The sequence below is a fragment of the Spea bombifrons genome, chromosome 12 (assembly GCF_027358695.1).
Source record: "Spea bombifrons isolate aSpeBom1 chromosome 12, aSpeBom1.2.pri, whole genome shotgun sequence".
In the NCBI taxonomy this organism is placed as follows: Eukaryota; Metazoa; Chordata; class Amphibia; order Anura; family Pelobatidae; genus Spea; species Spea bombifrons.
In genome coordinates this window covers 22,402,232-22,428,617 of record NC_071098.1, presented here as the reverse complement: position 1 = coordinate 22,428,617, position 26,386 = coordinate 22,402,232, and the positions used below count along the sequence as shown (strand labels likewise).

The 26,386-nt window shown below is 38.3% G+C and overlaps 3 protein-coding genes across 3 annotated transcripts in view; all 3 read right to left on the bottom strand.

The window, feature by feature from the left end:
• LOC128470685 (sulfotransferase 2B1-like) overlaps positions 1 to 24,129 on the bottom strand; it is a 122,357-nt gene extending 98,228 nt beyond the window's left edge. The window contains exon 1 of the mRNA XM_053452591.1: positions 24,117 to 24,129. The gene's annotated coding sequence lies outside the window, so the exon portion shown is untranslated. The remainder of the gene's footprint in view (positions 1 to 24,116) is intronic.
• LOC128470684 (sulfotransferase 2B1-like) lies at positions 2,048 to 11,580 on the bottom strand. The gene is made up of 7 exons (XM_053452588.1): positions 11,481 to 11,580; positions 7,446 to 7,584; positions 6,524 to 6,732; positions 5,340 to 5,466; positions 4,590 to 4,684; positions 3,306 to 3,486; positions 2,048 to 2,460 (listed from the first exon to the last, which is right to left on the bottom strand). Exons 2-7 carry the CDS (start codon positions 7,582 to 7,584, stop codon positions 2,345 to 2,347), a joined length of 867 nt encoding a protein of 288 aa, XP_053308563.1. The 5' UTR covers positions 11,481 to 11,580; the 3' UTR covers positions 2,048 to 2,344.
• LOC128470691 (sulfotransferase 2B1-like) lies at positions 15,871 to 24,734 on the bottom strand. The gene is made up of 7 exons (XM_053452597.1): positions 24,702 to 24,734; positions 23,702 to 23,843; positions 23,392 to 23,600; positions 21,406 to 21,532; positions 18,775 to 18,869; positions 17,401 to 17,581; positions 15,871 to 16,052 (listed from the first exon to the last, which is right to left on the bottom strand). Exons 2-7 carry the CDS (start codon positions 23,835 to 23,837, stop codon positions 15,949 to 15,951), a joined length of 852 nt encoding a protein of 283 aa, XP_053308572.1. The 5' UTR covers positions 23,838 to 23,843; positions 24,702 to 24,734; the 3' UTR covers positions 15,871 to 15,948.
• Between the last annotated feature and the right edge of the window lie 1,652 nt (positions 24,735 to 26,386).

Here is a 26,386-nt window from a genome sequence, read left to right as displayed (position 1 = left end):
CCCCGATGCTCTTTGCGTTGTCTCTGGAGCCTTTCCTGGAGGCTGTCCGCTCTGACCCGAACATATTGGGGTTGCAGGAGGGTGGTAGGCATCACAAGGTTGCGGCGTACGTGGATGACCTCCTGTTTATCGTTGACCGCCCCGGTGTTACGCTTCCGAATATTCTTGAGGCATTTCGCCTCTACGGCGAGCTGTCTAACCTCAAAATAAATTATTCGAAATCTGAGATTTTGAATATTACCCTGCCCCCTAGTTTGGCGGCTGCGCTCATGCCCAGCTTCCCCTTCAAGTGGTGCCCCGAGAAGCTGCAGTATTTGGGGATCTGGCTGACTGCTGACCCCGCTCGTCTTTACCATGCCAACTTTGCGCCTCTGCTCGCCGTCCTGTCGGGGGATCTGCGGCGGTGGATGCCGCTGTTCCTCTCCTGGATGGGCCGGGTGAATGTTGTTAAGATGAACCTTTTGCCCCGGGTGTTGTACCTGTTCCAAACGCTGCCCATCCGGATACCTCGGGAGTTTTTCCAGGTTCTTCGGTCCCTGGTGTCTAAGTTTGTCTGGGGTAATAAGAGCCCTCGACAGCGGTTCTCCCAGCTTACGAGACCTAAATCTGCGGGTGGTCTTGCCTTACCTGACTTTCAGGGGTACTACCGGGCTGCCCACTTGTTTCGCGTCTTGACGCTGCTAAAAGTCTCATCCCACTTCATTGGAAACAACCTCGCCCTCCCTCTCGCCGCGACTGGGTGGCGAAGGTGGAGGAGATCAGGCGGATTGAGGATCTCTCCGCCTCGACCCCGAAACTTAGGGAGGCTTATACGGCCACATGGTTCTACTGGTTGTCCTCTGTTGTGGGGCGGGATGCGTAGTTGCCCTGCTCTGCCCTTTTGATCTGTGTATTCCATTTTTGCCACTGGTCTTGTTTTTTTTTTTTTTTTTTTTTCGTTTTCATACCGCAAATTGCCGCCTGCTGTTGGTCGGCTTATATACTGGTTTTGTGTATGGATCTGTGTTTCTGTACATCATTGTCTCATGCCGGGGTGCCCTGTTTCCCCCGTCTCCCTTCCCTCCCTCTTTTTCCTTTCTGTATCCCTACCCCCTCCCTAATATATGTTTGGAAAATTGAATAAAGCTTGATTTTGAAAAAAAAAAAAGAAAAAAGGTGGAACGTATAGCAGTGGCCATTTTTATTTGATATTTTACCGTTACTATTAATACATTTTATGTAAAAAAAAATTCTTTAAGAAAATGACCACACCTTTAAATCCTGTAAGATTTTTTTTTATTTTACATAAAGTATGCTCCTTACAAGTAGAGTAATTGAAACCAAAGCAATGTTATTTGTATATATATATATATATATATATATATATATATATATATATATATACAACATGTAGCTATGTTAGTCCAGTGGTATAATTGTTGAGTATTGCAATATAGAAAAATACGTGGAGTGAGGTAGACCAATAAAAATGTATTATTCTATATTCTGATTTTTTTAAGTTTACACATATATAAAATATACGTATATCTCTTTGGACTGTATAGACACATACATATGTGTGTGTAACATAACATAACATAAGTATTGGTTATTTTTTAACTATTTGAAAACATTTTAGAACAAAAACAAGAGAAAACATTAGGAAATTGGAAAATAAAAGAGAATGAAATGAAAAGCATATCTATCAAAGGCATCAGTAGCATCATTTATAAAATACAAACATGCTTGCTGAAATTGAAAATGGGAAATAAATAGCAAATTCTGGAGTTGGTAAATGAGGTATTGAAGATCGGAAGGCAGAAAAGTAAAATCTTTTTTGCCTCTGTCTGTACAAATGAAGATCCAAAGCCTGCAGGATTGGAAATGAGTGCTACAAACCACTTGTAACACACATAAGTTTGTCTGACACTGGAAAAAATAATGAAACTGTTAAATAAAGATAAAATAAAGGCCCAGGACCAAACGGTACACTGTACATGTGTGGTTACTTAGGGAACTTGGCTTAGAAAGACTGTTACTTTTGATCTTTGATGGTTCTTTGTGATATGTCATGCCAAAAATAGTACCAATATTCCAAAAAGTTTTCAAAATCTCAACCAGGCAAGCTTGACATCTGTGGTAGAGAAATTTTCCAAAAGATTGTAAATGGGCAATATTCAAGGATACATTGTGTCCAATCATAATGGTCAAAGTGGTTTTATGAGTAACGTAATTGCATTCTATGAAGATGTGGGCAAAAATATAGAGCTGAGTGTTTTGGCAGATGTTGAAAAATATTTAATCCTCCTTGGTCAACGGTGTAGTTGAAATGTATGTCAATGTTACTATAATTGAAGGATTTACTTCAGTTTTCTTCCCAAAAAAATTTAAAGTTAAAATCTCTCATTTTCTCTTGATAAATCTTATCAAAATATTCACTTTGGGCTACAGTGAAGTGATTCTTCCAGTCTCCGGAGACTCCTGCAAAAAGAAAATTAAGAAAAATACTTTAAAAAGTTGAAAAACACAATTAGAGGAAATGGCAAAAGGTAAACTGCTACAGTTGTGGGTAACGCAAACGTGATGAGGTGCTGATCGACAAATGCACCATTAGTTGAGAAATTCCTATGCTGCATGAGTGCTCATTTATCATAAAATATGCTCGGCCTTGGGCCCTAGCTATTACTTTGACATTAGTGAACACTGTAAATATAAGCAGAACTGTTTTGGAACCAAATAATTCCACTTAGACGCCATTTAGGAGTTAAGTATCGAATATAGCTTTTAACATCTAAAACACGCCTATAATGTCATTTCTACGGAATATTTAACCATCAACATCAGATTCGGATGATTAATTGCTCCAATACATTACATCAAATTGTTTTTATTATACTATAGCATTACCATTGCTAATATGAAAATAAGCTTAATTTAGATGTAATGGCCACTTGCAATAATTATGATGTAATGGCAAAAAATATTATGATGTAATGGCAAAGGTATTAAAATGGTACACAATAAAAAAAAAGAATAAGAATAATAAAAGGTTATAATGTTCAAATGCGCAACAACATATTTTATGTAACTTTTTAAATTATATTAATTATTGTAAGTTCAGTATCCTACATTATTTCAAGCCAACGTAAAATTCAAGTTGATGAAAATCTGTATTAACAGGACATTACCCTTTTTGTCTAAAAGAAATCAAAATATTGTGTATGCATGCTTGGTTAAATACTGGTAGAGCATGTTTTTTTGACATTTTAAATATTTTGACATTTTTAGCTTAGTTTTTTTTAATAATTTTATGTAATAATAGATACCTTTGCGCATAAAAGAACCTTTAGAATGGTCCATGACATCATCAGGCATCGTAGTCCAGTTGGACATCTTGTTCTCCTTCATTGATTTGAATGTCGAATGTTTCACAACTAAGTCGATAGCTTCATCATCTAACTCTTGTCCTAAAAACTTACAGATTCTCACCACACAACCTCGAAGGTCCTGGACATGAGAAAAAAAGTCCCCACATCATGTTAAGTATTACTTATATAATGATGAAATATTGTTAATGTCTCAATATTTTTCTACTGAATTTGGAAATGATCTACCTTGAAAAGGGGCAGGCTGTAGAGGATGTAAATGTAATGCAGATGACCAGGGAATTATTTATATGGTACTTCGCAACAAACAGTCATTGTACATGGGGCATGTTTCTTTGATAACATGAATAATCTTGACATTGTTAATAAATAATCAACTAATTATTTACATGATCTAAATAATAAAATGTTCAACAGGAAGGTATATGTTTAAAGTAATTGAGTAGAGCTTTCTGAAAAGTGGTATATTAAAATATGTTTGTTTACATGGACTAACTTGCCAGCTGAACTGAAACACAGTTAAGGAATTCCAAACTGCATAAGAAATACAAGACTCCCCTCACATGGTATATTCTGTCCAAGAGAAGCTTCTGAACCTCAGCACAATGAAACACAACACCGCCTCTACCCTTCTAGCAGAAAACACTGAGAGTACGAAGCCCAGAAGGAACCAACCAAAGCATAATGTCCTCTCTTTCGTATGCAATTAAGGCTTTCCATTTATGTCCATTTTCTTACTTTAGTCTCACCTTCCATTTCTTAGTTCACTTCCCATTCATCCCATCTCTCATTTTATTATACTGTTTTTTTATATGTTGCTGTCCCCCTCTCTCTTTAGCTAAAACAAGGAGCATTGCTATGCAAATAATAAACATAAGTCTAGGGTGGCACCGAGGCGGGGGAAAGAATTGGAGGGTGGTCACACGGCATTGGCCAGAAGGTTCCAGCCCTCCCCTGTTAGTAGTGTAGTATATGTGTAAACAATGTTTGTATATGAAACAAACCAGATTTCCCATGAGTCCATCAGCATACAGACAGCAATGCATGTAGATTAAGGTATTGACTTGGAATCCCAGTAAACGTATTACACAAAAATTTGCACATACCTGTAATGTAATTTAGAAAGTATTCCTAAAATTACAATAATAACTATAATTATTGTATACAACATTTATATTTCAAGAGAAAGAAGAAAACCCCAAATGCTTTTCATTTGTTTCTTACCTGAAGAAGTTCCTCATATGTGATAAAGAAGAAGCGATCATCATCTTTCATTTGCAACCATCCTTTAACATGATCGAACCAAGAGCCATATATAACTGCAATAAATAAAAGTAAAACCAAACTGAATATTTGGTTTGCCGCTCGGACATTTTGTTATACAGTAAAACATCAAAAGTAAACCCTTTTCTTTCTCTCTTATATTCTGCTTAATATTCATCAAAATGTTCATAAACTGCATTTTATTCATTGTTGCTTTGTGTTCAAGCAATAGAGCAGAATTAGTAAATCTTCAAGTTGTTCTGTAAGTGTTAGCGTGTGAGGGCATGCATCTTAACTTGACTTGCCAGTCATCATCTTAGTGAATCAACCCAAAAAGAATCATTTGATATAGAGAATTTCAAATAGCCAAAGAGAGACTGTTTCAGTTGCTAGGGCGACAGGACCAATATAAGCCATTTTTCTAACTGGCGCAAGTTTATTGCTAACCATGTAAGGCATGGATAACAAGAAGGGGGAATTTTTTTCTTTCAATATTTAAGAAATATTTCGTAACTAATTCGTAACTGGAGAGAAACATTTAATTTTAGACAAAAATTAAATTTTATCAGAACCATTTCTGTTTTAATGCATTTTATAAAAAAAAAGGTAATGATTCATTTTTTTATGACAAAGTGTTAACAATGAATTATTTTCCGGTAATTTTGTGGTGTAACATAGTAAACTTTGTAAGCAGCGATACATATAACTGACCGTTTCCTTGCAGAAATTCTTCTAGGCAGCTTTGGAGACTTTCAGGTTGTTTAAACAAACTGATTATTTTGGCAAAATGGTAATTCGATACAAAGATATCCTTGGGATTCCTCATTGTGTAGATAACCTGAAAGAATAACATTAGAGCACTAAAGCATATATACTATAGCAAAAATACAGAATCTTTCTACTGTCCTAATCTGAAGGCTTGTGTTATCATATCAGCTGGATGCCCACCCTGGTTACTTTGTTGTCTGTTGTTTTGTATCTTATATTTATTACCTGGTATGATCCTGGATATGGATAATGACTTTGTCTCTGACCATCAAGTTCCAGCACCAACTTTGGATACGGCCTTGTAAACCCAGTGTTGAGCCCGATATGTAGGTCCCTGCTTGGCCACCTTTAGTAACAGGGCTCAAGCACTCACTACCACTCAACCCCCAATGCTGACATCTCATTTGCTAGTATTCATCCAACTTTTCACACTGATGTAGCCAGCAAATGGAATGAAGATTATATATTGTTATTAATTAGGTTATATGTCTATTTTAATCAAAATGTAGATCACGGAACATTATTCAATATAAATAATGCAAAGTAATAAAGTTCAGTGGCGTTCCACTCAGCCCAGAGCAGCAAAGTCATAAACATGACATTCACATAGGGCTGTGTGTATAATGCTAAGAAACTCAGTACGTATTCAATACAAATATACCTGCAGTATCCATATTAGTCATAGAAAGGCACTTTCACTTAAATCACAATGGAAAATGTCATACAAAAATGATGGAATCAGCAACATAGCAAGTTCTTTAAATCAGTAAAGTTGTTTTAATGTAAATATAGCATATAACAGTCAGTGGCCACAACGTCACCTATTTCAAAGTCCCTCTCCCGTTACCATGAAGAGTTTATTTTATTTGCTCATTTCACTTATGAATTATAAGTAAATAGCTTGAATTCAGGTAAGTGAATTAGGGATGAAGGGCAAGATAATCTGTTTTTGATTCAGGTTTTGAAACCGAGAAGGTATCACCGCATTTTATGTATGTGCTAGATGCAGTACTGTGTTGGTGTGGTTTGTAATGTACATGTTTTCTCCTGTTTACTGTATAATTAAGATATTAATTATTAGTATTATCAATAAGATATACATCTTAGTGTCTTTTCCCAATACTTACTTTTGCTTTTGAGTTGAAGAACGATTTTGCAAAAATTTGGATTGGTAGATGTGAGGAGATTATCCTAGGACGCGTTAGGGTTTGAATTTGCTCGTTACTGCCTATTGATTCATACCATGGTGATCTCATATAAATTGGCACTTGGTTACTCAAAGTAATGTCTCCTTTGTTCTTGATCAAATTCAATATCTCTATCATCCAGTTAGTACCTGTAAAAAAGGGATAAGCTTATTTATTTAGCACTACCACATTTTCAGTTGTAATGCATTCCCTAATGCATTTGTTTATCAATGAAGACCAGCGTTTGCAGGCGATTTGAACATCCTTGAAAATGACTCCTTACCTGCCTGCCCAGTCCCCTCTTTTGTCTAAGTCACCCGACGACGGACCAAGTCGCTTTTTGGAACATAACATCTTTGGACCCTGAGCTCTCCATTGGTACTGTGATTGATGCTGCTCCCTAGGGATCACCCCGAAATAGTGACTCTTTGTCGGGTGAGCATTGCTGGCCATAGAACTGTATGGAGGTGCCTGGTAGTGATGGAATTTTACTCCTCATCTAAATATGTTTATGAGTATAAATATCTGTCCTCTTCCCAATCAGTTCCTGTTTTCACCTCAGCAATAGTTCTATCTGATGATTGAGGTGGGCTGCTATGGCAACGTATTGTCCTTTTCAGGACAATATTAACATTGTGTAGCTAAGCCCCGGCTAGCCACAGTGCCAGCACGGCTCCATTGTATTTGTGGTCCTGCTTCGTCCAGCGCTGAAGGGGTTATGCACTGGTGTCTCGGTAGAAGAAAGTACGATTTGGTGGGTGTCCCCAGTCGGGGTACAGATCATCCCGCCACAGTGATAAACCTCTTGGAGAAGATTCCCAGTAAAGCTAGTTTTGTCAGGTCATAGGTTAAATAGCATTACCTGATTTAGGATATGTTATATTAAAAATATCATCATCCAATACTGGGAAGACATTTTCTGCAAAATCAATAGACTCTTCAGAGTGTGATTTTTTTGGAAACGGTACTCCTTTATATCTGAAATTATCTGCTGCCAGCATCTAGAGAAAAAGGGGGGAAAAAATTACAAAAAGTGATATGCACTATATGATTATTCTTGATTTGTAATATCATAAAACAGCTGTATTTAAACAATATGCCACATTTGATCAACGTATACATCACAAAAGCTGCACAGCAAATGAGATTAATACCTTAATACTGTTAACTATTAACACTGTGGTATTTACTAATCAGTATCTATTGACTGTGTAAGGCAAGTGTGCAGGGTCAGTAAATGAGCATTAGTAGATATAGTGCAACATTGCCTCTGCATCAACAATGAAACCAGCTGCAGAGATGATTGCTTTCTAAGGTATCTGAAAATATATAACTTATGTATGTACATGATACTGTAACACTTCACCTTTAACCCTTTAATAAAAAAATTACCTTTTTAAATTTAAAAAATGTAAAAAGACAAGGAAAATGAAAACTCTGGGTCCCACCATTCACTTTATTACATATGATAGCTGAGAGGTACTTTTAATTTTGTGTAGCGTCCACCTTAACCCCTTAATGACAAACCCCGTACATGTACGGGCTCAAAATGCATTGTTTTCAATGGGTTTAGGGACCGCCCATTGTCCTTAAGGGGTTAAAAATGCATTGGGTGCTTAAGGGGGTTTGGCTGCTCTCATGGCGCATTTTGTTGTGAAATTAACCCCTTAATGACAAGATTGTTTCTTACTCATAGTATATTGTGGGACAATGGCTCTTTTTTAATTTTTCAGCTTAATTTTTGCTGTTTAGTTGTGATTTTCTTCTTTCTCATTTCATGCTCCCACACATATTATATATTGGTTTTATCAGGACAAACAGGGCTTTCTTTAGATACCATTCATTTTATCATATCTAATTTACTATACAAAATTATAAAATATGGTCATTTTTTGTTAAAAAATTACCTTTTCTCACTTTTTTTTAAAACAAACTTTTACTCATCTGCAAACACTAATGGAAAAACCTGCTAAATAGATTATACTACTTGTCCTGAGTTTAGAAATACCCAATGTTTTTATGGGTTTTTTTTGCTTTTTTCTGCACGTTATGGGGCACTAAGTACAGGTAGCGTTTTGCTATTTCAAAACCAATTTTTCCCCAAGCTGGTAATTCTTCCCCCCATGTGCTATTTCAGGTATCTTTGAAGCCGGCCAATGAAATTGACCCCATCAAACCATATATTTTTGAAAACTAGACACCCCAAGGTATTTCAAATGCTGGTATTTTAACCTTTTCCATGTACTAGTTCTACCATCAGCCTTTGTCAAACTTTATGGTAGTAAAAAAAATTTGTATTTTTTTCACACACATTGTACTCCAGGTATAAACACCCCAATATGTGTTCAGCAACATCTCCTGAGCGCAGTAATACCCCACAGCATGGGTTTGTTAGGTCGTTTGGGGACTAAAATGCCCTTTTTGAGAGGTGTGCATTTTTCAAATTGGAATTTTGACATGTCAAAAAGTCTGCCCACATCTTCTATCTTTGAAGCCGGCCAATACAATTTGCCCCATCAAACCAAATATTTTTGAAAACTAGACACCCCAAGGTATTTGAAATGCTGGTATTTTAACCCTTTCCATGCACTAATTTTACCACCAGCCTTTGTCAAACTATCGGGGTAGGGGGGGTTGTGTTGCCACATGCCTCGATATCGAGGCATGTCAGCAACACCGTTTATGCTTAGGAAGCAATTCCGATCGCTTCCTAAGCTGTTTTTCTTTGATGATCCGTGCGGCGGCGGCCATTTTTCTTGCGGGGAGGGCTTTCCTCCCAGGATCCACTGTCAGCCTCACTTGTGATCGCGGCGATGCAGCTGTATATGTACAGGCTTTGTCATTATCACGTTCCACTGCAAGCCCGTACATGTACGGGCTTTGTCGTTAAGGGGTTAAGTAAAATAGTTGTTTATTGATTATGTGCATTAAGTCATTAGCTTTTAGTCAGTTGCATTGAATTGCTCCAAAAAACTTGTGTACAGAATGACTGTTCTGTACTTTCTGAACACTAATAAATTTAGTTAGGCCCATTGGATTGAGGTCAATGTTGCTTTTATTTACAAAACTGTTATTGGTGTGTAGTCTAATGTAACCTTTCACTCAACCTAACATCGTGACGCTGTTTTGAGAGAATGTACTTCCTTTTTACATTTGCAAAATTTTCCAAAATTCCTGGGATGGTTTCGTAGAATGGACCACATACAATATTGTATCATGGGGCCGATCAACTATTATTGATTGAATAAATGTACGTGTACCCCATTTAGTGCCAGGGACGGGGCATATTTTTCCTGCAAGGGGCTAGGCCAATTTTCAAAGCTTTGCTGTAGTTACAGTTAGGTGACAATCCTATAAACAAAAAACAAAAACTGCGCTTCTTACCCTATATATAAACATAATATAAATGAGAGGTTTTGGTTATATGAATTGGCCAAAGCATAATTAAGCTCACCCGCCACGTCAAGGCCCACTCTCAATAGGGTGAGAACCTACTCTCACCTCCTACATAGTGGGCACACAAAGCAGTTTATACTGCTACCAAAACCTTATTAATGTGTTGGGGGAGGTGCAATTAAACACATTACACATTTGTATTATTTGAGCCTGTGACTAGCTTAGCGCACCCACATTTTTTCTTTTCCCTGTTTGCACATATTTGAGACAATCCTATAAACAACTTTCACTTTAACTAGGGAAAACTATACATTGTTTATTCTGATAAGTTAAAGTATTCATAGACACCTGGTTTAGTGTAAAGCAACTATGCAAAAATGCTATTTTCCCCATATTCCTAAAAATTCCAAACAAAATAGAAAAACTAACTTAAACTAAGTCATTTTCTCAAAAGCCAATAGATGGTGGTAAAATCTGCTGGTTGGTACATGTCAGATTGCTCCCCTTGCTGACTACAGAGCCCTGCTTGCTGATCACATTGCAATCAGCACAAACATATCAGTAGAAGGAGAGGAAGAAAAAAAATATCTTTAAAAAAATACATAAGGCAAATAAAAGAGATAATGGCATTTTAAAAAAAATGTTTGGGAGCCCAGTGTCGCCCCAACATCACAGGTACAGAAAATGTATGAGAGATCCTCAAAGAAATCTTGGGCCTGCACTGGGAACAGTATTAAAAACAAACAAAAAATAATAATAAAAGAAATCAAATTAAAAGCCTAATTGTAAAAAAGCGCCCCTAACCACTTCCACTGGTATGGGAAAGGGCAATCATGCTTTTACAAACAAATAGTAAAAATTACAACACATAACCTGGTCCTTTGGTTATGAAAACCCCCAGGTTAATAGTGAACATGTAGCTTTCCTCTTTAAGAGGAGTCATACTGTTAATGCGCAGACATATGGATTATAGCATAAAAGTAAGGCACAAAGCTACTGCTATGCTGAATATGAATTATATGGATTTATTTATTACCACATTATTGAAACACTTTCATAGGAATGGTTTCTTATGCAAACATATATTTTAACTTTCATCCCAAAGTTTGTTACATAAATGCAAGTATGTTATTGTTGGAAACATATCGGTGTGTCGGTTCATAGATATTAGCTGCAAAAACAAAATAAATGTAATATTTTGTAATATGTAATATAGTGTCATGTAATAATAAAGAGATATCTTTATTATAAAGAGATATCTACATCACATTGGTTCAGCTGTCGGACACACTAACCTCATTTAGATAGTAGTGCATATTTTCAACATACGGTAATTTAACATTTAAAAACTTTATAATTGTCCCCCAGCTTAGTCACACCAATTAAAATATACTATCCTTGCTTTTGAAACATGAAATGAATGCTATATTGAATACATTAGACTGAGCCCTGGAATTATAATTACAAGTGGCCCATAAACAATTAACTGAAGTAGACTTACCTTGAAGCAACGTTTTATTGGTATTCTTTTAAAGAAGAAAGTAAAGGATATATGACTGTTGTACAAACTTGACGTGTAGATCTATCCGTGACTATTTGAATTTATTTGGGAGCTAAGGCTGAGTGATCCAATGACATACAGTAGAAAAATCACTCTATGATGCAAGAGGACAGATTAAGTGAATCCGAGTGATAGCCACTGGGGTAAAGGTTAGAGGGTTATCTTTATCTGTATATTTTTTTGCTTGCTAGGTTCAAATTCAGATTTGTCATTCTATAATTAAGGGAACTTCTGGAGTAAAAATGGAAATAAACTCGAAGTGATTTTAATATACTTATCTGACCCAGTTTGACAAAGTCAAAACAGAAATAATTAAAGTCTGGGTTTATATTATAATATTGCCATAACCATAATTTTTAGATGGTATGAACAAAACGTTTTTTCTTAGGTATAGTATAATATTGTGGAATGAATGCTTTTCTCTGCACAAACCGTCCTTTTTTAATTTTTTTTTGTTTTTTTCTTTATTTTGAAGAAAATTGGTACATAAGCGAACAGCAGAGAGGCAGATATCAGATATTTGTCTCACTTTTATTGACAATCAGATGGATTATATTGGCCGAAGAGATCGCCCAGATCCCCTCTCTCCCTACCCTCACCACTGGAGTGATTAGAAGATCTTTGTTTAAAATTTGTGTCCAGGGAATATGACCTTTCATCGCTAGCAACCAAAAGACAGTTATATGCGTACGATTTGCACATAACGCAGATGCCAGGTAGTCAAAAATTAGCAGGCAAAATTATATTGTCTACTTGCCTAGTGCCATTTGAGCCAAGAAACAAATATAAAATAACAATAAACAAACTTACGCATAACTGTTTCTCTACTTCTCTAGAGATGAGTTTCCTCCTCCTGGGTGTTCCGAATGTCCCTCTAGGGTGCCGCTGGGCGCTCAAACAGAAAAGCCACTGTGAAAAGTCAACAGTCCCACCATAGCCCTCAACTTCGGCTTGCCGTGTTTATTTGCCATTTCATAATATTTGTTGTATTTTATTGTTAAGGACACTGACCATTCTCTTAAAAAAGAACCCTCTTAATAATGTTCAGGTCCATCTTAGAAGACCAAAAAATGGAATTTGCATACTGATATTTCTTGGATTTACTCCACAAAAGAGCAAAAACATGAGATAATGATGGTTTGGCGCAGTAGAGAATGCACTGGTAATTTAAGCATAGAAAATAAAAGTAAGTACAAAAGTAAATATCACATGCACGGGAGTGAAGATTTGCTACCTTAAAATATACATTCATATTCTGGGGTGCTGCTGAAATGACCAATATGTACATACACTATATGATAAAAAGTATGTTTGGTCGTATAGTGTAACTTACCCTAACTCTATGGAGAAAAATTAGGTCACGGCCATTACTGTCATAACCATGTAAGTATCACTCAGAATCTGTTTCTGTCAAATCTATCACAACATGCCACCGTGGTAATTTTACAGTGGAGACAGACAGGAGTAAGCATTATAATGCTACACTTTCTTAAAATGTCAGTCTACCGTAGAAATCATCATGCTTAGGTATTACTGGCAAACATAATATCTTCCAGATACATTTTAATGCACCTTCACTGTTATAAAAAATGCTATATTACTTTAAAACCATAAAAAATAGCAGTAATTCAAGAACAGGGAATACATAAACAATGTAAAATATTCCACTGTAGGACCATCAAATAAGTACCGGTATATTATTAAAAAAAGGTGCTGAACAGTTTTAACACAGCTTTCTAGCTTTCGTGATTATTGTACTTTTAGGTAACAAGTCCACTTCGGTATCAGGTATTTTTTTTCAGAGCACAAAAGGATCAACTAACAAGATAAGAAATTGTGTTTTCAGTTATTTTCAGTGATTGCATTACACAACCTTTGCATTGCTGACAGTATGGCCCTTAACATACATTTTTTTTATCTGTTGATACTGCTTTGTGACCAAAATATCAATGATTTCCTACATGACAGTTTAGTGCAAAAGTGACATTGAAGATACTAAACATTATCTGCTATAAAAATAACTAGTAATCAGCACCTAATGGATTTCTGCTCATACAATAATTAAGTCATCGATTTTAAAGTGGATACGTATTATACTTTTACATATAGTATTGACCGGCATGGGGGGACAGGGACCCATTGGGTTCACGTTACATTACATTTATTGAAGTATTTATTTGCTGTATATTTATATATATTTTGAGTTTCCCTCTGTTTTCTTGGTTATATTTTATATTTATATATATTCGTTATATATTTTGTCTCCTGCTTCATATTTTATTATTGTCTATTCGATGTTTATTCCCTTTGTGCTGCCCTTTCTCTGGGCTTGCCTTCCCCGGCCCCGGTGTCCCCCCCTTTCCCTTTATTCCAAAACCTCCTCGGTTCTCCTTTTTTCCCTTACCTCTTCCTCTGGTGGTGTTCTCTGGTGTTGGCTGCTGGCTTTTAGCTTGCCTTTTCCTTCGTTTTTGTCTCCTGTCGTTGCCGCGAGGCGGCCTTTTGGCAGGGCGGTGAGGTCTTGCATTGCGAGCCCTCGCTACCATCTTGGTTTTCCCTCGTTTTTTCATCGCGGCGGCCATCTTGATGTTTTGTCTGTTAGATTTCTGCAGCTACCGGCGGCCATCTTTGTTGAGGCGCCAGAATCTAGCACTTTCTAGGGGATTTTGCCGTCATAGTATTTAGTGTTCTCGAGCTGTTGGCGGTTTTTCTTCACATTCTCTCATTGGATATCTCTGTTTTTCGTTTTTTTCTAGGTTATCATTACTGGCTTCTGGCAGGCTGAGCCCCTGTTCTTTTTACTGAGGTGAGCCCTCTGTGCTTACCCTCACTTTTTCTGTGCTTGGGAGCTGTTACACAGGCTGAGTCCCTGTTTATACCTGCAGATTCTCAAGCCTTTGCCTAAAGAGGTGCGCAATAAACTCCGGGCGGAATGCCCTCGCCCTTGTATTCCTGATAAGGTGGCGCTCACCCCGGAATTTGACCCCAACGTTCTTGCCCTGTTGTCCGCTAACAAGCGTGACCCCAGGAAAGGCCTGGAGCAAAGCCTTAAGTCTGCCCAGGATAAGCTCCTGGATTTGGTGGGCCCTGTAACCCAGATTCTGTCCCTGGCTGACAGAGCTTTCCTTCAGGCATCTCCCCTGGACCCCAAGCTTATCCGGGACTGGGCCCTCCGGTCGGTTTGCCTCCTGGGCAACGCCAATGTCGCTATAGCCACAGAACGACGCAAGGCGGCCCTTCTTCGCATGGACTCTCATCTGGTAGAATTGGGCTCCAAAGACCTAGGTGCGGCCGCCAATGATCTTCTTTTTGGGGACGCCTTTGTGAAGGAACTCAACCGTCACGTCTACCTCATGACTTTGTGGAATAAAGCCAAGCTCTCCATGCGGAAAGTGTTCCAGGCCGGATCTCGTTTTTCCGCCAGGGCTGGACGACTGCGGGGCAGGGTCGCCAGCCGCTCTGCCTACCAAGGCTCCAGAAACTTCCAACAACTCCAACCATCTTACCGAGGTGCCTTCCACCAGCGATCGTTCCTGCCGAGAGGAGGAAGCAGAGGCAGAGGTTCCACTGGCTTTCCCAGAGGACGCTCCGGTTTCGGTAAGTCCAGTTGTTTCCTGTCTTTCTTTCCCTCCACAGGTTGCTGGCAGGATCTCCCGTTTTTTCCACAACTGGGTGCGGATTACGCCAGACCCCTGGGTCCTCCAAGTGGTACGCTATAAGCTACTCATTGCCAGAAGATATAAGACAAGGGAAATATCTGAACTTGCAGACCTGGTGGGCCAACTGGAGAAAAAATGTTCACCTACCTTTTCAGACAAAAAAAGCCTGTGCTACCTCCTGTCACCCACATGGGCCGATGCTGACAATTTTTATGTATCACTGATCTAAGTGAACACTGATACATTTAAATTAACACAGTAAAGATTTGTTAAAGTTACCCACTTTTGATGTGCTCAGTAAAATAGGCCTGATTCCCAATCAGAATGAAATGACAGAGCTGCAGCTTCTCTGGCACACTCTCACGAAGCAGCAGTAGAGAGAAGAGGGGGTATTATTCTTATATAAGGAGAGAGAGCAGTCAGTGCTCTGTGAGTGTATTGAGCTGGAGATAGGATTATATCTTGACCTGTGTGCATAAATACATAGATAAATAGATAGATAATATTGATTGGCCTATATAGTCTAGCTATTTGAATAATTTTCTACTTAATAATTATTTAATTAGTACTTGTGTACTTCAAATGCCTAGGACAGTTAGGTACTTATCCATCTTTGAGTTTGCTGTAGTGGTGGGGGAAAATGTATTGTAATATTGGAAAAAGCATCATTGTATAATACTGAAGGGAAGACTATGTTTATTTGTTTCGTGTAAAATTCTGAAATATGTGAAATATATTTGTCAAGTTTCTTCTCAGAAAAAAATCATATTGAGATCTTTCATCTTCTTTTCATAAACACTGTCAAAGTATTCACTTTGAGCAACAGTAAAATGGTTCTTCCAGTCTCCAATAACACCTGAAACACAATGCAAATTACATTAATAAAGGCAATAATAGCTTGCATATAGTAATAATGTCACTTAATTCACCATGTACCGGTATTCTAATTTCTCATGTAATAACCATGCTTGTACCATTTCGGGCACATATTAGCAGGCCCGAAGTGACCATTGGGCACACAGGTCAAATGCTCAGTGGGGTTGTGAACAACAGCATTTCAACCTTGCCATTCCACGCACCTGGCTTATCCAGGAAAAAGCCACATGCTCCAGTAGTCATATGTCCAACATTTATTTTTGGGTACTGCTTTCAGGGACAATTTTACTGTGCTAGTCGGGGATTGTATAGCACCATATATTGCTATCCTCAGTGTAAACGTAACATCTCCCCCTTGGTTCTTCTTACAATCTCCCATCCCATGGTTATGGCCATTCGTAACTTCTTTATTTCAGCTTATCATTTTCAGTGCCCATTACCTTCTTATTCTCACTTTTTTTGAAAAACATTCCCAGTAATTGTCCTTAGTATACTCATCCATGCCCAGTTTCTCTGTCTCATTCCTACATATCAGAGCCTCTCTGCCTTTTAAGGTTTACCTTTTGTTCTTCTTATATACAAGTCATAAGAGTTTTAACTTTGCTGCAGCATGTGCTACTTTTTTACTTAGTGCCAGTGCACTGGATATTGTTCCACATATCTACTACACCCTTAGTAAAGTAAATTGTCCTTACATTTAGTAAGACTTTACAACATTAAATAAAAGTACAAATCTCAAGGGTCAAATTTCTTCTGCTGGGAGGCTGTTTCTCATATCCACCACCCCCTTGATAAAGTAAATCTTCCTTACATTAAGTAATACTTTATTACTTTAAATAAAAATATAAATCTTAGAGGTTCTGTGGACCACAAGCTTCTTCTGCTGGGAGGTTGCTCCACATAACTAAAGATTAACTAAGACTACAATAAATTAAGGATTCTGTGGAGGTTAGGCTTCTGCTGCTGGGATGCTGTATCACAACTCCACCATCCCCTCAGTATAATGAACATTCCTTACATTAACTAAGATTTTATTAAATTAAGTAAAAGTAAAAATCTCTGGGGGAGCATAATTAATATGCGAATGACAATTAACCATTTTGGTGCCTGTGGGGAAAGCTGTGCATAAATTTGCCTCTACAAACAATCAAGGATTTTTCCTGTCTTTTTTTCTTTCTGCAGAAGGGCACTTTCCCACATACTAACCCCCACTCTCAGAGATCAGAGGAGACCAGAAAATGGCTGAAGAAGGTGAGAAGATGGGAAGCAGATACATATATATATAACATGCACATTTATTTTGTCTGGCGATAAAGTATATTTAATACCTTTGCGCATAAATGTTCCTTTTGTGTGGTCCATGAAGTTCTGTGGCATGATACTGTAGTTTGACATTTTGTTTTCTTTCATTACTTGAAAAGAAGAATGTTTCACTACTGCGTCAATAAGTGCATCATCATACTCCTTTCCCAGGAACTTACAAATTTTCTCTACGCTGCCTCTGAGATCCTAGGAAAAGTCAATGAAATTATTTTTAGAAATTACATTTCAAGAGTGGTCCTAACACATGGTTACACACAGGGCCAGTCCTAGGGATTCCCACACCCTGTGCTTCAGGTGGCCACTCCTGTGTATGCACTTGCTTCTTAACTTAAGAAATAAGGGCCACGCCAAGGTGGGTGCATGGCGGTGCATAGCACCTAGGCATCAGGGAGTGAAGTAGAGAGAGGGGCTCCCACCTTGTGGCAGCCATGACTGGGGGAGAGTGAGGTCTCACTGATCCGTCACAGGTGCCTGTGCTAGATGTTGAGTATTGGACTACAAAGTCATATCCCGTCACTCAGACGGAACAGTTAGACAGAGCCCTTGTGCTCCCACCATACCACTTTAGCAAGGTAAGTGATTATGAAGAGAGGGGGAAATATAGTAAGGGGTTAGGCCTGCCTACCGAGAATTGATAGGTTAGTTAGCACAAGATGGACCAGAATGCAAGCTGTGTCACTAACTCTCCCAGTTTCCCCAGAGCCTGTCTCCCACCCTGAGGAGGACCAGGGCACAGGTAACACTCCAGAGCCTGTTCATACATGTTTGGGGGCTGGGGGGGTGCAGCAGCAGGTGAAGCCACCTCCCTGAAATGACTTATCGCAGGGGAAGATGTCTGACTAAACCCAATTATTAAAACAGCACTTCCAGCTCCATGCTGTGCTCTGATGCTGTGTCCAAAATATGAGGCATGTAAATGGAAGAGTCCATATAACCATTGGTAAGGAATCAAAAAGTGGCATGTTATGTGACTTTGTATTAGACATTTTCATATTGGCATAACTATAGTTTATTATGTTTGTGAAGAAATCTCAGTGAATCTTTTCTATTTGGTACATTATATGATATAATAATAATGCAGAACAATTTCCAGCGGTTTACAATATGGTGCATGTAGAATGCATATAAAATGAGCATATGGATTATGGGTTATCTTGACCTGTTAAGCGCTAGGTTCATTATAAATTCCATAAGATGATATTGCAAAGTTTTAATTTGTTTTAATGCTAATTTGCACATATAAGTATATGCTCCCAATAAAATATTAAAAATTGTAACTACAATTTAAAGTATAAGCAGAAATAAAATATTCACTGTATATGGACATATTAAAAAAACAAAATTTAATTTTTTTCTCTTTAATGATTTCTTCATGTTACCTGCTGCAGTTCCTCGTATGTGATAGTGAAAAAGTTGCTGTTGTCTTTCATTTGCATCCATCCTTTGATATGATCAAACCAAGAGCCATACAAAACTGGAATAATGCAACAAAATATGTTTCACTATTTTTTATACAAAAAATAAACAAGTAAACTAGGAGATACCTCATGGCTCCCCTGCAGCTTATAACATGATGACCAGGGCCAGACTGGCCCACCGGGATACTGGGAAATTTCCCGGTGGGCCAGCAGACCAACTTTCAAAACAGCCACTCATCGTCTGCGAGCGGGATTGAAAGCGGCAGCCGGGCCGCCTTCTTCGGCCGCCAGCGCCTAATGAAGTTACAGGGGCCAGCGTGCACGCACCGCACTGCACCACCCAACGGCCGTGCTTCAGCGTTTTGTCCCACGTCTTAAAAGAGGTGGGACAAAGAGCTGAGGCATGTCCATTGGGGGGGCGCGGTGCATGCACGCCGGCCCCTTTAACTTCATGAATGCCGGCCTCCACCTGCTGCCCTCACCGGACACCAGGGAGTCAGAAGCAGTGGTAAGTCGGTGGGGGGGTGTTCAATGGGGGGCATAAGGATTTTCTGGAGGCAGAGTGCCCTATGATATTACTTTTAACCCCCGTTATGCCACTCTGCCTCTAGAAATGCCTTTTAACCCCCTATATGCCACTCTGCCTATGAGGGAAGGAGGTATGTTTTAGAAGTGGTAGCATGTTGAAAAATGCACATATTGCCACTCGAGTGTGGTAGATTACTGAGGAGGTGGTAGATAAATGGAACAGCCTCCCAGCAAAAGTGGTAGAGGCTAATACAGTGAGGCAATTGAATTGTGTATGGGATAGGCATAAAGCTATCATGAATCTAAGGCAAGACCAAGGTTAAATGCTATGCTTCTATAAATAGTTAAATAGTTACAGGGATAAAGTAGATTTTAAGCAAGGGAATGGGGGACTGAAGAAAGAAGTAGTAGCTAATGCAGAGTTATATCAGAAAACTCATAAAAGCCAGGCATCTTTACTTCTGGTAAACCACCCACCCCTCAAGATAAATAATCAGTCCTCTGGGAACCAGGGGCCGGATTCAGACCCTCCAACAAAATGTACATATATATATATATATATGCAACAAAGGTAAGTGGTAATTTCATATACTTTGCTGTATTTGTAATAGTCTTACCACAGAACCATACACATGTTTTGCACAAAGGGCTTAGTCATAAGCTTAATTATCAGATCCAAAATCAACATTTAAATACATTTACAATTAGATAACTAATGAGGGCTTTAGAGTATCTGTGTAGATATGTGCAAATCGGATCACGTAAAGATAAGTGGATAAATAAATGAACAAGTGAAATTAAAACTCTCTAAAAGAAAGTTAATAAAAAAAAAGGTAATTTACATCACTGCTAAAACAAAAGATACTTAAGGATTATGTAAATTATTCTATATACCGCTATGTTATCTTTTTTTTGAGAGCATGAGGAGCAGAGCTCAATATATAGGTCGTACCCAGTGCTGTAACGACAGGGGTCGCAGCTGGCGGCAGGCTATTTTATTTATTTTTTTAACTGTTAAAGGAAAGATTCCTGTTTCAATTAGTGGAGATGCCAACTAGAAAGGACAGCTGTCTGGATCTGGCACTAACAGTGTAGAGATTTGTCAAATATTCAAGGAAGCATTCGGGGAATGGTGACCATAGCATTGCACTTGAGATTATTTCACAAAAGCAAACTAGAATCAGGTCCTGACTGGTAATAAAAAGCAGCCCTGGAAATATTTGGACACCAGACCCATATATTTTATTGTGTGGTCAAGCTCGTGTGCCTACATGTCACATAAGGGGTGTACCTACAAACCAGCCCAGTGATAAGAATGGCCCCCAAACAGCTTGTCTGTGCCATCTGTCCCCCCAAACAGCATGCCTGTGTCATCTTTGCCCTCAGGGAGCTTTTCAGTGCCCCAAACAGCTTGTCTGTGCCATGTTCGCCCTCAGTTTGTCTGTGACCCCAAATAGCCTGCCTGTACATCTCTGCACCTAAACAGCCTACCTACCTGTGCCATCTATGCCCCTAAACAGCCTGCCTGTGCCACCTCTGTGCCTATGCAGCTTGCCTGTGCCACCACTATGCCTAAACAACCTGCCTGTGCAATCTCTGCCCCTAAGCAGACTACCTGTTCCTCATCTTCCCCTTAAACAGCCTGCTTGTGCCACCTTGTGCGGCCTTTACAGCTTGTCTGTGCCACTTCTGCCCCTAAACACTTATACATTCATTCATTCACTCACTCATTTACTCACTTACTCATTCACCCTCTAGCACCCGCTTACCTCACCTGCAGACTTCTCTGGCCCAGACGGCTTCCTGGCTTCCCCTGGGCAAGATGAGAGCGTTTCATCGTACAGTGTGTCAACGCTACAGTAGTAAGCTGCGGTCCCTTGTTAAGCTGCATAGATATCAGTGCTGCCCCAGTGCCAACTGGGAAATTCCTAGTTTACCAGTAGGCCTGTCTGACTAGAAAAGGCTCCACCACAATGTTGGATTTTAGGAAGGCCAAAAAGAAAAGTTATTTCCTTCTAAGGGAGAACAGATTTAGAATTGCTAAAATTTGTTTTAAGAACTCACCATTTCCTTGTAAAAAATCTTCAACGAATTCTTGAAAGTTTCTAGGATCCTTGTACAGGCAGAGTATTTTGGCAAAATGGTACAAAGATACAAGAATATCTTTTGGGTTTCTCATTACATAGATGATCTGAAATATTAACACAGTCAGTTTAAATTAGAAGGGTGGTGGTTATACATGCTATTTGATGTCATTATTTGTATTCAACATTATTCAGGAAAAAGTTTATTTAAGCACTCTGATCCTGATGTGTAGCTAGGACTCTTGCCACCTGGGCAGGGTCAGAGGTCCAGTCCAACACTGATGTCACAGCTGTGTGGTAGCTACTGCCTAGTCTTGAACAATGATATTCACTGGATATATATGGCATCTGGATGGTATCCAAACCCAATCTCAAGGAAACATGAATGTAATCTTTGAAAGGATGACTATAATATCTGAAAGTAAAAAAGAGCAGACATTCTAGAAGACTTAACGAAGAATTTGTTGACTCAGGAAAATATTTAAATGGATAGGGATAAACCGAGCAGTTTATGACAATCCTAGCCAAGTCCTGATTAATATAATTGTTTTGTAAATATACTTCCATGAGACAGAAGATAACTCTGGGTGACTATGACTGAAGTAATCTACCACAATAATGCAGCTACGTGAGTTGTACCGTTTACTCATTGTACAAGACTGTGGAATATAATTGTGCATAAACAATAATAATAAAAAAATAATAGCGAAAGTCTATTTTTCTGCAAACTTAGATTATATTAACAGTCTCATGCAGTGGAATAGTTGCTTTACATATAACATTCAACTTATGAATCATATTTATTACATTATTACACAGTCGTAAATACAGGGCAGTGAAAAATGATTTGCCCCTTCTCGATTTCTTCTTTTTTTGCATACTTGCCACACTTAAATGTTTCAGATCATCAAAATAATTTTAATTTAAACCTGAGTAAACACAAAATAATAATGATGATTTCATGTATAGACCTGGGCGACTTGCCATAATCGATGGAACCGTGAATTCTGCTCTCTACCAGAAAATCTTGAAAGAGAGTGTCTGGCCATCAGTTTGTGAAATAAAGCTCATGTGGAGTCGGGTTATGCAGCAGGGCAATAATCCAAAGCACACAAGCAAGTCCACCTCTGAATGGCTCAAAAGAAACGAAATTAAGATTTTGGAGTGGCCTAATCAAATTCCTGACTTGAATCTGATTTGAGATGCTGTGGCATGTCCTTAAAAAGGCAGTTCATGCCCCAGAACCCTCCAGTATGGCTAAATTAGAAGAATTCTGCCAAGAAGAATGGGACAAAGTTCATCCACATCAATGTAGAAGACTCATTGTCAGTTATCGCAAAAATTTGATTGCAGTTATTACCGCCAAGGATGGGACAACCAGCAAATAGGTCTAGGTGGGCAATTACTTTTTGACATGGGTGATATAGTTTTTGATTAACTTTTTACCTTCAATGAATTATTTCACTTGGACTGTAATGTTTTGGAATGTTTCTTATGGAAGTCTGGGCATATACCTCTTTCTTGCATTTAAGGAAATGATGTTGGGCCTAAATATGTCTGCCTTCCTCTTAAGTGCTGCATTGATTTATCAACCATTGATCTAGCTGTTAGGGGTTTGTTTTGGGGAAGTCCTATGAGAAAAAAAATGAAAATAGTTTGTTCCTTTTGCATAAAATACAGTGACAGCTACAATAATGTCAAGTTGGGTGATTAATACCGAGTAATTATATTGTTAATCACGGCTGTAACAGAAAGAGTCAAGAGTTTTCCACGGAAAGAGTTTTCCACAGTTACCATATAGTTACTTACATTTCCATACATGATCACTATTAAAATTAGTTATTTATTAGTTTAGTATTGACCATTTGTGCATTTATCTTACTTTCTTCAGAACATTGAACTACACTGCAACCATAATACTGCATGCAGTCAAATATTTGCCATTTGATGACTGGTAAGTACTTACTTTAGCTTTTGAAGTAAAAAATGACTTTGCAAAAATGTGGAATGGAAGATGGGATGTAAGTACCCTAGGAGAAGTCACATCTTTGATTTGTGATTGGCCTTCTTTAGTTTCATACCATGGAGACCTAAGCCAGATTGGTACATTCCTGCACCATGAGGGGTCTCCTCCTTGCTTGAGAAGACTTAAAATCTCTATCATCCAGTTAGTTCCTATGCAAGACAAAAGCAGGCATATATTTAAATATTTTCTCTTATAGAGGGGACACTTGGGTGATATGAACATGTCAGACAATTTACAAGGAATACCATACCAGATTTAGGATAGGTGACAATGTACACATCGTCATCTAAGACCTGAAATTCATTTTCTGCAAAGTTGAGAACGTCTTCTGAGTATGAGCCTGGAGAAAATCTCACTCCTTTATATAGGAAATAGTCAAATGACATTTTTACCTAGGAAGTAATAAAAATATTTGTGTTGAGTAAAGCTAAGCTCTACAGATCATCCGGACCCTATCAACCCATCCAAACGGTTCTCTTCTATTGTTTCATTTCCTCCTCAACCACGGACTAGATTCTAAGCTCACAAGACCGGGGCCATCTTCTCCTTTTGAACCAGTTATTGTGTGTTTAAATTCAATTTATTTGTCTGATTGTAACAGTGCGATGGAATCTGCTGGCGCTATATAAATAAATGTAATGTGATTGTATACCCTTTAATCATACCTGGGAACTTGTGGGCTCCAGCCACCCAGAGCCTACCCTTGCAGGACACGGCCAGGACTGCCCACTAATGACATTTAAAGGGGAAATGAGTGGAAAGTGGGGAGTGTCAGGACCCCGCTCCCGTGACCTCGAAGATTTGGGTGTTGATCTGGAGAACCTATGCATAGGGCAGCTTAGCGTTCCCTTTAAATTAAATCAGTACCATAGCTATGTAGAGTAGATGTCTGCAGGAAATTTCCAGCTAAAGCACTTTCTACGGTGGATCTTGATACAAGGGTTCCTAGGGTTATAAAATGTTCATGCTGATGACATTATGACATTGGGTGCTGGAATTTCTTGGGCCTGTTTTTATTCCCAGTCTTGACTTGCACATGGGAATGATCGGCCTGCCCTGCATTAGCATGAAGAGAGGACAGAAATATACATATTGTACCTTTATATATTGAAAGAAAAATCTAACCTACTTTAAAAGTATATTTAAATTTTCTTGGAACTGTTACCTTTACAATATCTGTTCTAATTACCAATGACTTTAAAGGAAGGCAGTTTGTTTTATGTATAAAAAAGGGAGAAAAGAAGACACACCTTTACTGAAGTTTCATATTCCTCGAGAGTCAGTAGTGAGCCTACTTTGCAGCTGCCAAAGGTTACTATAATGTGCTGTGTCAGGGGGGCTGGGCTTAGTGAACTTCTTTACAGGGATTTCCGTACTGGGAATTCTCTCCTTCCATTCAAGGTTATTTCGACCCTCCCATAAGTAAACAAAAAGCTTTCTGGAGATGCAAAAGAAGCACCTTTAAAATGACTAACTAATGGTTAGGATGTTTAAAACATTTTTACTTTGATTAAGAAGGCTGGAATGTGCATTAATATTCTCTGTGTTATGTAGTGTATGTGTGTGTGTGTGTGTGTGTGTGTGTGTGTGTGTGTGTGTGTGTGTGTGTGTGTGTGTGTGTGTGTGTATGTGTGTATGTGAGCATCCACTTGTATGTGAAAGAATGGGGAAGAGTAGATCAGCATTTCTACTATACCAGCCCAAAATTGTATAGACCACCACATTTTTTGTTGAGGGAGGTTACTTTAGAGTTCCTTGTCCGGATCTCTGATTTGGTTTGGAGCTGCTACGAGTCTTCACAATAAAACCTTTGCATGAACTGTAATAACTTAAACACTTAACTTGTGTAAACAATTTGCAGGCAAGTGAAGTGCTGGCAACAGTATTTCCCAGGTATTAGTCACATAAGGTGAAAAAGAGATTTACCAACTTTCAGGTTCACTTTCCTTGGAAACCTGACAGCAGCTTATATCATGTGTAGGTCTACCCACCAATAACCTGTTATATTGTCCCTGTATGTATTTGTATAATTTTACCAATCATATTCTCAAAATCAGATGAAAATGTGCACTTCAAGGGGACTTCTAGGAAAGGTGAAAGAAAAGTGAGAGAGCTGCGGGCTTAAGTTTTATAAGCTCTGTAGGTTCCTTTTAGCTTTATGAGGTTGTACAGACTACACGTTGGAATTAGTGGGAAAATTGTATGAGACCTTTTTCATCTTTTGCTAAATGGTAACCACCATCCACTGCTAAACCATTGTAATCACTGTTTTGTATTGACTGCTGAGTGCAAAGCCAGCCTGATCAGCAGGTGGCAGTATAAGGAAACTATGTCTACTATTATGTTATTTTGTCATATTTTATTTATCTTGCGCTAATATCTCTGGTTCGTTGCATCCATTTTGTCTGTGCAGTCAATCTTAATGTTCCAATTTTCTAAAGTAGTGTAACTAGATGTTATATCAGTCATAACAATGCCTCTCATATAAGTATGAATTTTTATAAATTTTTTACTTATTTCATTTCTGATTGTCCTTTGCATGAATTTTTATTGAATGTATTTTTTTTTCCATTTATAATATTTGTGGTCTAAAAAACAATACAAAACAAGGGGGATGGAAAAAAGTGCTAGACAGGACTTTCTAAAGGTAATTCTTTTTAAAACTTTTTAAAATTTCATAAAATAGAGCAGCAGCCCACTTGCCAAGGTTTCCTCTTCTTGGCTTGATTGATAGAAATTTACAAAGAGGGTAGTAGTAGAAAAAAGTAGGACAATGGTGTAGTATGTTTATATTCCAGGTATATATAAAATAAGATAAAAATGTGGTACTCATAATTTTGATTAAAATCATGGCTAAGAGCAGTTTGAAGGTTGCTCTTTCCTACAGGCGTATGTGGTATGATCCCCACCAAGGATATTGGAAGAGCAGGTGTCC

Coding starts and splice junctions, on each gene's coding strand:
- LOC128470691 (XM_053452597.1), bottom strand. CDS start 23,837: ATGTCATTTGACTATTTCCTATATAAAGGAGTGAGATTTTCTCCAGGC. Junction 21,533..23,391: donor TTTTTACTTCAAAAGCTAAA/GTAAGTACTTAC, acceptor TTAATATTTCAG/ATCATCTATGTAATGAGAAA. Junction 18,870..21,405: donor AGATTTTTTACAAGGAAATG/GTGAGTTCTTAA, acceptor GCATTATTCCAG/TTTTGTATGGCTCTTGGTTT.
- LOC128470684 (XM_053452588.1), bottom strand. CDS start 7,584: ATGCTGGCAGCAGATAATTTCAGATATAAAGGAGTACCGTTTCCAAAA. Junction 4,685..5,339: donor AGAATTTCTGCAAGGAAACG/GTCAGTTATATG, acceptor TATTTATTGCAG/TTATATATGGCTCTTGGTTC. Junction 3,487..4,589: donor CATATGAGGAACTTCTTCAG/GTAAGAAACAAA, acceptor TCTCATGTCCAG/GACCTTCGAGGTTGTGTGGT.